Below are 12,810 nucleotides of genomic sequence, written 5' to 3' on the forward strand. Positions count from 1 at the left end.
CATTTGTATACAATAAAAAAAAATCAATTATTTTCTGCACCACTTCAGAAGCATCAATTGAAGTACAGACTGTAGAACATGCACAATCGAGCAGTACAACATACCATCAAAAGATTTTGACACTCCTTTTGTATTTCACTTCAGCTTGGGAGAGTTTAATTGATCTTGGAATATTACACAACTTGGCCAAGTTCCAACTTAAAAAATAATTCCCATTGATATCCTACGATACAAGGGATTTATTTAGTTAATTGCCCTTTATTTTGGGTTATTAAGCTTTCTTTGTTCAGATTAAGGTTTGATACATTGCAAATGTTCTGAACAGGAAATTACATTAAAAGCCCAAGCTACCTATCCATCTATTTCATGTATTTACCAAGAGATCCAATATCAACTCTGAACTGCAGACATTTATATTTCCCATGTTACTCAATCAAAGATGAATCTTTCCATCTATTTTGATTAGCAGGGCATAAAGCAATGGAAAGAGGTTACAAATTTTACTCTTTTGCAAAGATGCAGTATTGCAAATCTTTATTCTCTCAGTTTAGATCCATTTCAACTGGCTTCCCACTTTGCATGATTTTGTTCCTATCAGCAAGGAGTGCTGGGCAGTGTGTGCTGTAAACTTTGCTCCAAAAGGCATTAATTTTTACTTTGAAGCCAACCAACAGATCACAAATGGCCTTTATAAAGCAGACTAGCTATTTTTGCTAGTTCTTTTCCCTTTCTCCCTCAAAATACAGATCTTGACTTTTCAAAGTTTGGTGACTTGGATGAAAAGCAGGAAAATCTGTTCACTGGAGACCACAAGTGCAAATGCTTGAATGCTCCACCATATAATTAATAGGTTGTCCTAAATCTTCTTAAAAACAGACATATACATACACACACACACACACACATATGATGGTAGAGAAAACTGCCAGAAAGCAATACTGGATGAGCAAATAGTACATCAATTTGATTGACACAACTACAACAAAGAGTTTGGTGGTAAGTATTGCAAGGAAATTTAATATGATGCCCGGATTATATTGTGGAATTATTATGACCTAACTGGCTAATAATGCAGAAACGTCAATTGTTTTTATTTGCTTTTTATTTTGATATTAAAAAGCATTCAATAATTATATGTCATAAAATTGTCAAATGCAAAAAACAGGTCAAAACAAAAGATCAAACATGAACAAAATTATCAGTCCCTAACATTACTGAAGTCTACAGTTTAATCTCTTGGTTCTTTCTCAGGTCTTTCAAGAATAAAAAATTAAATGTTGTTTTGGCATCCTTGCCTCTGAGTCAAACTAACAAAGTCTGATGACTGTCAGTCAGAATGTATACAACTTGTATTCCAGGTTTTGTGCATACAAATCTTCACTGATTCCAGTACAATACGGTTGCATTGTTGGAGGGCCATTGTTTGGATTTGACAAAGTGAGGCCACATTTGCTTTCTCAGGTAGATATAAAACATCTCATACATTCTTTATTCCAAAGTGGAGCAAGGAAGTCACACCAGTCCTGGCTAATATCTAGCCTTCAAAGATCATAAAAAATGCCATTACCATACTGTTGATAGGATCTTGATGTGCACAAACCAACTGTCGTATTTCCTACAATACAACTATGACTATAATATCAAAGTGCTTCACTGACACGGAATTGTGAGGTTATAATAAGTGCTATATAAAATATAAATATTCTAAGAAGTTTGCCAAATATAAATTCATGAAGAAAGAACAAAGGTTCAATTTTATAGCCAAAAGGTTGTACCTTGGTTACATTCCACAATACGCAGAGAACATTTCTACAGCTGGTGTGTTGAGGGCTCATTGCATTTTCAGTTTGCAAATAAATTCCCAGGCATTGCTTCTTTTTAGCCAATTTAACTTCAAAAAATGAGACATAAAGGGGAATATTAAATTCACATTCGTAGAGAAATCATTCACAAAGAATACCTCAAAATGTACACCTTTTATAAACATCTGTTAAGTAAAGTTAGAAATCAGCACAAAATTTAAAAATCATTAATGGGATTTGGGCTTTGCTGCTGGACCAGCATTTATTGATCATCAATAAATGCCCGTGAGAAGGTGGTGGTGAGCTTCTGAACTGCAACACTCCATTTGATAGGTAGACCCACAATGCTGTTTGGGAAGGAGTTCCAGGATTTTGACCCAATAATACTGAAGCAGTGACAATATATTTCCAAGTCAGGACAGTGAGTGGATTGAAAGGGAGCTTGCAGGTGGTGGTCTTTCCACGAATCTGCTACCTTGTCATTTTAGATGCCATTGTCCTGGATTTGGAAGGAGCTTTCTAAGGAGCTTTGATGAATTTCTGCAATGCATCTTGTAGATGGGACACACTACTGTTACTTTGTAAAACAAAAGGAATAAATGAGTGCGGATGTGGTGCCAATCATGTGTGCTGCTTTGTCCTCAATGGCAACAAGGCTTCTTTAATGCTGTTGGAACAGTATCCAGGCAACTGGGGAGCATTCCATCACACTCATTTCTATCTTGTAGATGGTGGACAGGTCTTGGGGAGGCAGGAGGCAAGCTACTCACTGTCAGACTCCTAGCCTGTAACTGGCTCTTATAGCCACTGTATTTATATGACTTGTCCTGTTCCATTTCTGGTCAATTATAACTTACAGGATGTTGATAGAGGGGAATTCAACAATTGTTGGAGATAATCATTGTTGAGAGTGTGCCGCTGGAAAAGCACAGCAGATCAGGCAGCATCTGAGGAGCAGGAGAATCAATGTTTCGGGCATAAGCCCTTCATAGGAATAGGACTGTGGGCTGGGGGGGCAGAGAGATAAATGTGAGCAGGGTTGTTTTGGGGCAAAGGTAGCCAAGAATGCAATGGGTAGATGAAGGCAGGGTAGAAGGTGCTAGGTCAGAGAGGAGGGTAGAGCAGATAGATGGGAAAGATGACGTAAAGGTCAGGAGGGCAGTGCCGAGTTGGAGACTTGGGACTGGAATAATGTAGAGGGAGGAGAAACGAGGAAATTGGTGAAATCCACATTGATCCTGTGTGGTTGCAAGGATCCTGGACCGTGGGGTGGCACGGTGGCTCAGTGGTTAGCACTGCTGCCTCACAGCCTCAGGGACCCAGGTTCGATTCCAGTCTTGGGCAACTGTCCGTGTGGAGTTTGCACATTTTCCCCATGTGTGAGCGGGTTTTCTCCTGGTGCTTTGGTTTCCTCCCACAGTCCAAAGTTGTGCAGGTCAGATGAATTGGCAATGCTAAACTGCCCATTCGTGTTAGGTGTATTAGTCAGAGGGAAATGGGTCTGGGTGGGTTACTCTTCAGAGGGTTTGTGGACCGAAGGGCCTGTTTCCAAACTGGAGGGAACCTATTCTCATCTCTCAGCCCCCTGGCCCACAAGCCTATTCCTGATGAAGGGCTTATGCCCGAAACGTTGATTCTGCTGTGCTTTTCCCGCGTCACACTCTTAACTCTGATCTCCAGCATCTGCAGTCCTCACTTTCTTCCTGGAGATTATCATTGTTTGCCATTTGTATGACATGAATGTCACTTTCCAGTTCAAACCTGGACATTGTTCAGCTCTTGCTGATTTGGATAGGGACTACTTCAGTGTCTGAGAGGTTGGGAACAATGAACATTGTGCAATCATCAGAACATCCCCACTTTTGAACTTGATAAAGTGTAGATCATTGAAGAAGAAGCTGAAGATGGATGGGCCTCGATACTAGACTGATGAACTACTGCAGAGATGTTTCGGAGCTAAGATGACTGACCTAACATTTACAACCATTTTACGTTGTGATAGGTATAACTCCACACAGCCCATATGTCCATTTAGTGAAATTTTGCTAGGACTCATTGATGCCACACTCGGTCAAATGCAGTCTTGATATCAAAGACTGTTACTCTGGAGTTCAGCTCTTTGTTGAACTAATGCTGTGATGAGATCAGAAGCTGAATGCCCCGGTGGAATCCAAGCTTGGTGTCACTGAGCAGGCTTTTGCTAAGCAAGTTGTGCTTGATTACCCCTTCCATCACTTTGCTAATGAGCGAAAGTAGATTGATAGGGTGGAAATTAGCCAGGTTGAATTTGTCTTGCTTTTTATGGACAGGATATAACAGAGCAATTTTCCACATGACTGGATAGATGCTAATGTTGTAACTGGACTGGAACAGTTTGGCCATTGGTGCTACGATCTTTGGAGCAAATCTTCAGTACTATTGCTGGAATGTTGTTAGAGCCAAAAGCATTTTCAGTAACAAGCCTCTTTAGCTAGTTCCTGATTCATATGGAGTGAAATGAAATTGGCTAATGAATCATAGAGATCCACAGCACTGAAAAACTACCTAACTATTCTATTCCCATTTTTCAGCACTTGGCCCATAGCATTGTATGCCTTGGCATCACAAGTGAACATCTAAATATTTCTTAAATGTTAAAAGGGTTTCTACTCTCTCATACTTTTACAGGCAGAGAGTTCCAGATTCCCACCACCCTCTGGGTGAAAATGTTATTCCACTCATCTCCTCTAAACCTTCTGCCTCTTACCTTAAGTCGATGCCCATGGTCAATGATCATTCCATCAATGGGAAAAGTTTCACCCTTGCCATACTATCTATGCCCCTCAATCTTATAAATCTCAATCCCCTCTATTCTAAGGAAAACAATCACAATCTGTCCAAGCTCTCTTCATTACAAACTCTCCAGCTTGAGCAATATCCTGGTAAAATTTCCTCTGCACATGGATTTCGGAACTGCACACAATACTCTAGCTATGGCCTGACAAACATTTTATACAGTTCCTAACATTTTATAAATTCCCTGCTCAAACCCTATGCCTCAACGAATAAAGGCAAATATGCAATGTAACCTCTTAACCACTTTATCCACCTATACTGACACCTTAAGTGACTTGTATACTTGGACACCAAGGTCCCGCTGATCTTTGGTGCTTCCCAGGGTCCTACTGTTCATCATGTATTCCCTTCCCTTATTTGTCCAGCCCAAGTATATTGGTTCACAACTATTTGGATCTTGGGGAGGACATTTTTACTCTATAAAGAAATGTTGCCTGTTTTCCCACAAGATGCTCATTTCCTACTAGCCTCAAAGACTGATTTCAAATAACTCTTTAGTACCTCATCCAAACAACACCTGTTCATGTGTGACCCAATATAACAAGCATTTCTAAACATGGACAAGACAATAGCCAAATCCAATATTACACTTTGCAAACATGGTCCTTTTGAATCCATTCAATGTCTTTTTCACATATCCTTTCTCTCTCTGTCTCTCTCTCCTTTCTGCTTGGCATCGACCTATTTTGTTCATATTGTAAAATGCCTCTGGATATTATTCTATAGGAGGAATATTCTATAGGTTTGCAATTGTCATATGAATGTACAGAGGTACACAAAAGATAACAAGCTTCATAAAGAAAAGAAAACTTGGAAACTTTGGTTCAAAAATATTAAAGAGCCATGTAAGACCTCAACAAAGGTGATCAATAGCATTCAATGTATGGAATGAACTCCAAAAGAGAACAGAGACAGCAAGTAAAAATAGGAATAATTTGAGAGTAAATTGGGTGCTTATAATGAGGATAACTTTAAATTAATTCTGGATGATCATACTAAGATGGATCAAATGGTTTCCCAATACATAATTACCTGTTTTACCTAAATGTAAGCAACATTTATTCAATTGATTGTCACTGGGATATGTACTTTTTTTTTGTTAGTGCAAATACCTCTTTGAACTGGGTATCAGAAACTTGAACAAACATCTGCGACTGAACTTTCTGATGGATTAATATAAAACCATGGGGGTTTATTGGTCTGTTTATGTGATCAGAGGAGACAAACATTTCTTTGTTTTTGATAGAACACTGGATGAAAGACAGTGGTGGTACATGCACGTGTCACTGGAAAATATATGCAAACATCATTCTCCAAATTCTGTAAAATCAAATGAAAACAAGTAAATATGATTAGAAATAAATTTGAAACCTGGGAATTTATTTAAAACTTGCAAAAAAAAAGTTTGCATGGTGAAAACATGAAAGCATTCCTTTAACTAACCACCAGTTTGAAAATCTGGTTTCGCAGATAGGTGGAGAGTTGGTTCATTAAGTCCCTATTCTGTCCCTCAACCCAGTGCATTTCTACATGGGAATTCTTTCCATCCTTCTTCACATTCATTAAACACTTGAACAAAAAACATCCCTCACTCTCTTTAGGTGTTTCTTCCTCTGTGTTTGCCATGGTGGAACAGGTTATTTCATGCTCAATTGTATCATCAGTTTTACAGTCAACAAAACTAGTTTCACACTGGTTAATCTTTTCTTCAGTTTCCATATTATTGTTTTGAGATTCCATGTTATTTTCTTGATCTACATGGAACTTACTCAACAAACTATTACCCCCATTTATGGGGAGCTCCTCTTCAGCTTCGATTGCAGTTTTTCCTATTTCAGCATTGCTTTCTGCAGCATTGCTAACACTGGACTTTTCCTCAGCGCTGACAGAACCAATGTTAGCACCGCTGCATTGCTTTTCAGTTGTCTGGTCTGCTTCTGTAGATTTCAACATGTTTGACTCAGCTCTGGGGAGCTCTCGAAGTTGCCTCACTCTATCCCGTTTCTTTCGCCGAATATGGATCCATGAATTCTGTATGGCTGTTAGAAATAAACTTACTTCACCTTTCCCACAGGGCACACGTTTGTAAAGTACCTGGGGAGACAAATGAATAGTGTTATAAAACAAAAGTTGAATTCATCATTCTGGTTCCCAGATATTTAGCTCCTTTTCTATAATTTTGTTTGCTTCTAGCAGTGAGAAAAGGTTTCTAAACATATAGAGATCCAGTCTCAAGGTATGGCATGAACAAATGAAGTACATTCCATATAGCGAGCCAATCTTTTGCAGGTAAATAATCCAGTAAACTCTGCCAAAACTGTTTTGCATTTTAAAAGTTTTGAGTTATCAAATCAGCAAACGAATAGAAAGTGCAGGAGAAACTCAGCAGGTCATGACAAAAGGTCACTGAACTCAAAACATTAACTGTTTTTTCCCACGACAATTGCAGCGAGAGCTGCTGAGTTTCTACAGCATATTTTTATTTCAGATTTTCAGCATCCACAGTTCTTTGTTTTTGTGCAAGAATAGTAGGATATTCAAACTAGATATTTTGAATCAGCAGGTAATTTAAATAACAGGATTTCAATCAAGAGATGACTGTACACTATTACCCATGATGTTATTGACTGCATCCTCAATTTGGAGTGCTCCTGGAATATATTGCTGCTGATCTGGCTTGTTCCTTTAAGATCACTATTCAAGTACTTTGAGGAAATGGCCTATAAAGGCCCTGGGGCTATCACTGTTAAAGAGGTAAATCTGAAGATGGCCAGGTGCTTGGAAATTTCCAGTTCCAGTTTAATCTGAAAATTTCCCTCAGTCTGAGCAATTAACCTGTAATTAACCTTAGCATAAATAGATTATCTGGGACACCTGCTATATGATAAATGAGACACAGATTGGGTCTGTTGTCCCGGATCTGAATCAGTGAATGATTGTTTTATGCTCATACAACCAGTTGGGGTCTCTATAGAGGTTTTCTACATCTGAACAAAGGATACTGTAGGGTCTCTGCAAGGCACTTGTATGAGCTATATTGTAACAAAGGACAGATTTTAGCATTCACAGAAAACAAAAATAAATTATATTCCCAAAATACTATTACAGGCACGAAGCTAGAACTCAGGAGAGGACTATGCAGAATTAAGTCAATATTTACAGGAACTGCATCACTGAGAATGAATGGATTAGAGTAAGATTCTGAAGTTAATAGACTTGAGCTATATTGGCTACTTTCCAAAGTAGGCAGACACATTTCTGATTAAGAGAAAGCAATGTGTGGGCGGCACGGTGGCACAGTGGTTAGCACTGCTGCCTCACAGCGCCAGAGACCCGGGTTCAATGCCCGCCTCAGGCGACTGACTGTGTGGAGTTTGCACATTCTCCCCGTGTCTGCGTGGGTTTCCTCCGGGTGCTCCGGTTTCCTCCCACAGTCCAAAGATGTGCAGGGTCAGGTGAATTGGCCATACTAAATTGCCCGTAGTGTTAGGTAAGTGGTAAATGTAGGGGTATGGGTGGGTTTCGCTTCGGCGGGTCGGTGTGGACTTGTTGGGCCGAAGGGCCTGTGTCCACACTGTAATCTAATCTAATCTAATCTAATCAATCCTCTTCAAACAGATAATTCCTACATGCTGATAAGCACTCACATCCTATCCAATTCAAGTTGATACGCACTGCATCAGAACTCTTTCAACTCCATGCACATGTCAGGGATTGAAAATCCTTCCCATGTACTATGGTTCCAGATTCTAACAATACCGAAGTAAATGGCTTGTGACAGTGATGCTTTATTAAATAATGCCTCTTGCTGATGCTGGGTGTGGAGTAGTTCTTCACAATGAATGTAATGCTCAAGGCAAGAAGTTGAATGCCAAACAAAAACAGAAATTGCTGGAGAAACTCAGCAGGTTTGGCAGTATTTGTGGAGAGAAAGCAGAGTCAACAGTTTGGGTCCTGAATGGTCACTGAGCCTGCAACATAAACTTCGCTTTCTCTCCACAGATTCTGCCAGATGTGGAGTTTCTCCAATAATTTGTTTGCTTCAGATTTATTTGAACAGCATCCAGTTCTTTGTTGAACCTGAATGCCAAGTCTTTTAAAATGTTGCACTACAGCTTTCACAGGGTTCTGACTGATTCGGAGATTCTTCAGTTTTACCGCCTGATACTGGCTTAGCGGAAGGAATTGCAGGATCATAATCAAACCATTGAACTGGGTTATGACATTGTCCATGGAGAAAGTGAGGTCTGCAGACGCTGGAGATCAAAGCTGAAACTTTATTGCTGGAACAGCACAGCAGGTCAGGCAGCATCTAGGGAACAGAAGATTCGACGTTTCGGGCACATGCCCTTCTTCAGGAATGAGCAGAGAGTGTTCAGCAGGAGAAGATAAAAGGTAGGGAGGACATTGTCCATGGCCAGCAAGTCCTGAGGCAGGTCTTGAACCTGTTTTCTGTACAGAGACAGGAATGCTACCACTGTGCCACTAAACTTGCAATGATGCTCTAGTTAATTAATCAACTCAAATCTGCTTAAAATTTGGAATGGTCGTTCCACTAATAGTTACTTGGATAAATATATCATATGGTGAAGTACAGAACCAAATCTAGGTAGCTTAGTAGTATAGTATAAAATATCGAACAATGCCACATGCATGAAGCAAACTGGGTGTCAGAAGAGATACAGTCCATCTCCCTTATTGAACATCTGAAGTTTCCATGTAGGGAAAAGATTCAAGCTTTTATTCCAGTTTTTCATGCAGTTAATAGCTGGATGCATGCTTATGGAAAGATGTATTTTACTTCTATAAATCTTGCCTACCAGGATGATAGAAGCAGAAACTAACAATGATTTCAGAAGAAAATTGTATAAACACTTAGGAAAAATACACTTGAGAAGAGTTACATTCAACAAGAAAAATGCAGGGCTCCTTGGATTATTTTACTGATATGGGCTCAATGGGCCAAATGGCCTCCTTTTGCGTTTTATTGACTCTATAGCATAGAAGAGCTCAAGAGAGAGGGGTATGCTGAATGAACCGACCTTAATCAGGGCAACTCTGGGGCCATTACAAACCTCAACTGATGGCTTCTTGGGAAATAGTGAGGGAAAGATGTTAGCAAGGCTTGCCATAACTATTAGAAGAATATTTTGCAATTTGTTGTACTGTCATTGCAGATTTTCCATTATTGAGATCTGAAAGTAGACATCAGTATACTCCAATTTCCTGTGCTAAAACAATTAGGTACCATTGTGCGTGTGTTTTTATTTCAAAAACACATTCATGGGATGTAGGCATTGCTGTCTAGGTCAGCATTTATTAACTGTCTCTAATTGCCCTGAGTGAGTTGCTAGGTCACTTCAGAGTAGATATGGAGGCTGGAAGAAACTGCAAGCCAGGCAGCATCAGGTGGTGGAGAAGTGAGGAGGTGAGATAGTGATAGGTGAACAGTGGTAGAGGGTACGGCCTGGTGGTCGATGGGAGGAATGAATCTGGTTGGTAGTTGGAAGGAAGGGTCGATCAGAGGAATGGAAGGGGGAAGGGGCTGGAAAGGGAGTCAAGGGATGGTAAGGAAGGTTATTTGAAATTGGAGAGCTCAATGTTGGTTACTCGTCCTGGATTACTCGTCCAATGTCATTACCTCCAGACCACTGCATGCCCCACTCCCTCTGACTCCTTTGCTATTTCAAATAACCTTCCTTACTTTGTTATAAAGTCTTGCCTGAAAGTCAAGTCTCTTCATAACATTTTTATAAGTTTGTTATAAGTTTCATGCATCATCACCAATCATTTTGTGCATAACAGGAGCTTTCTGTTTTGTGTTTAGCTCATTTCCTTCTTCGAGAAACCTACATTTCTGCACAACAACTCCTGGTATCTCCAAAGCACATAACTTCATCTCGTTGGGCAACAAAAACATTTTTTATTTAACTGTCAAGAGAGAATCTGATATTTACCTTCAGCTCAGTTAGAATTTTCTCTATTCCTGCAGTTACCACTTCAATGTCTTCTTTAGGTACCGAGTCTGAACTTGTAACTTTATTCTTTAGTGCCTTGATTGTAGATTCTAACACTGTGAAAGTGATGGGTTTCCGGGGTTTCTCCAGCTTTCTTTTCTTGGAAGGAGGGGACTGAGGCAATAAGAAGAGGGCTTGGTTATAAAGATATCGCAGCTCCTTACAAATCTCAAAATTACCACTTAATATTGAAACAATAAAAACAAAATGCAGTTCTAGCAACCAAGTAGAAAGGAGCTTTCTGGTGCCACTGAATGTTTCCCAATTCAAGACATTTTTAACCATACAAGCCAGAATTTGGTGTAACAGGCATTTAACAGCATTTGCCATCAATCAGACTTGCTTTTACACATTGTTCTCAATATTTCTAAAACCTCTAGCTTAGTCATGTCCCCTGCTGAAGTCAGGGTGAAAGTGATTGTCAGTGAACCACCTCCTCCCTCCACTGTAAACCACATCCTCCAATAAACTATTGTTTCTAACACTTATCTGTTGAATTTTCACCCTTTACAATTATAGTCTCCTTGCACCCAGAATGCTGGATCAAATCACCACAGTTGTCTTTCCCAGCATGCCTACTACAGCATCAGTGCCCAATAACCCCTTTCACATTCATTGGAAAGACACCCCAGAACTGATCTTGGCCCAAACCTGACCAGTTGACTTTCATTTTACCAATGTTTTTTCTTCTTTTTATTCATTCACAGGATGAAGCTGCCATGAGTTAGACCAGCATTTATTGCCCATCCCTAATTACCCACAGGGCAGTTTACGAGTCAGCCGCATTGCTATGGGTCTGGAGTCACATGCAGGCCAGAACAGGTAAGCGTGGCAATTTTTCCTAAAAGGTATTATGAAAGAGATGTGTTTTTCTGACAATCAACAATGGATTATCAGTTGAGGCCAACCCCATGGGCACCGAACTTGGCTGTCAGCCTTTGCTTGATTGTTCTGCGTTGTCGCATATCCCGAAGTCAGCCTAGAAGGATGGTCACCTGAAGATCCGAGACCGAATGTCCCTGACCACTGAAATATTCCCCGACTGGGAGGGAACACCCTTGCCTGGTGATAGTTGCATGATGTCCATTCATCTGTTGTCATAGTGTCTACTTGGTCTCGCCAATGTACCATGCTTCGGGGCATCCTTGCCTGCAGATTATGAGGTAGATGATGTTTGGCTGAGTCACATGAGTACCTGCCACGTACATGATGGGTCGAGTTCCCATGTGTAAATGGTATCCATGTCAACATTCTGACACATCTTGCAGTGGTTACCAGACAGAGTTGTACATTGTTGAGGTCCATGTATCCTGAAGACTGGGTGGCTTGCTGGTCTATTTAGGGTTTGGCGGTGGTTTATAGACATGCAGAGGATGATGAGTGTATGGAATGAGCTGCCAAAGGAAGTGGTGGAGGCTGGTACAATTGCAGCATTTAAAAGGCATTTGGATGGGTACTTGAAAAGGAAGAGTTTAAAGAGATATGGGCCAAACGTTGGCAAATGGCACTAGACTTATTTAGGATATCTGGTCCCCATAGACGAGTTGGACCGAATGTCTGTTTCCATGCTGTACAGCTCTATGACTCTATAAATTGATAGTTAAGGAATGAGATGCCATACTTGTAAAAATTAATAGGACAGTAATAACACCTTTAAAAGAGGGCTTTACACTTGAAATGATAGCGTTCAATTTTCTGTAGCAAGCTACTGTACAAATGCAGCAACTTAAGTGTTCCTTATTGCATTTCAATGGTGAGACACCATGTTGCAAAAGTAATGGTGTGCAACTCAGGCAGCAATTGTTGGCTATTCATGTCGAAAAGGTATATTTACTGCTTGCCTGATGTTAATGTTCCATTTAAATGGAAACAATGCAAAGTCAATACTCTCCATTGTTTTGACTGCAAAATCTGGGCTGTCTAAGAATTGAGCTTGGTTATCAAATGTTCCAAGTAAACAAGAGAAAAATGAAATGACTTGGAAAGAAGCCTTAATACTAAAAATAAAAAACAAGGTACCTTATAAGCCTTTCACAACCTTTGGGATATCCTAAGTCCCTTACAACCCAATAAAGTTCTTTTTGAAGTGCTGTTACTGTTGTAATGGGAGAAATGTGGTAGCCAATTTGCACGTAACCGACTCCCACAAGCAGCAA

The 12,810-nt window shown here is 40.1% G+C and overlaps 1 protein-coding gene across 10 annotated transcripts in view; it reads right to left on the reverse strand.

Annotated features, from left to right (window-relative positions):
* mettl16 (methyltransferase 16, N6-methyladenosine) overlaps positions 1 to 12,810 on the reverse strand; it is a 146,852-nt gene that overhangs the window by 19,277 nt on the left and 114,765 nt on the right. For 4 of the 10 annotated variants that reach the window (XM_043718294.2, XM_043718292.2, XM_087977286.1 and 1 more), the window contains exons 9-10: positions 10,595 to 10,768; positions 1,759 to 6,731 (exon numbers count right to left, since the gene is read on the reverse strand). In XM_043718294.2, the coding sequence (XP_043574229.2) occupies positions 6,072 to 6,731; positions 10,595 to 10,768 (834 nt within the window). In that variant the 3' untranslated portion in view covers positions 1,759 to 6,071. Of the gene's footprint in view, positions 1 to 1,084; positions 6,732 to 10,594; positions 10,769 to 12,810 lie in introns of those variants that run through there. The other 6 variants (XM_087977287.1, XM_087977288.1, XM_043718297.2 and 3 more) reach the window with 5 other exon arrangements.

This window comes from Chiloscyllium plagiosum, unplaced genomic scaffold (assembly GCF_037043375.1).
Source record: "Chiloscyllium plagiosum isolate Xiang-an unplaced genomic scaffold, Cpla_swu_hap1 HiC_scaffold_31, whole genome shotgun sequence".
Classification (NCBI taxonomy): domain Eukaryota; kingdom Metazoa; phylum Chordata; class Chondrichthyes; order Orectolobiformes; family Hemiscylliidae; genus Chiloscyllium; species Chiloscyllium plagiosum.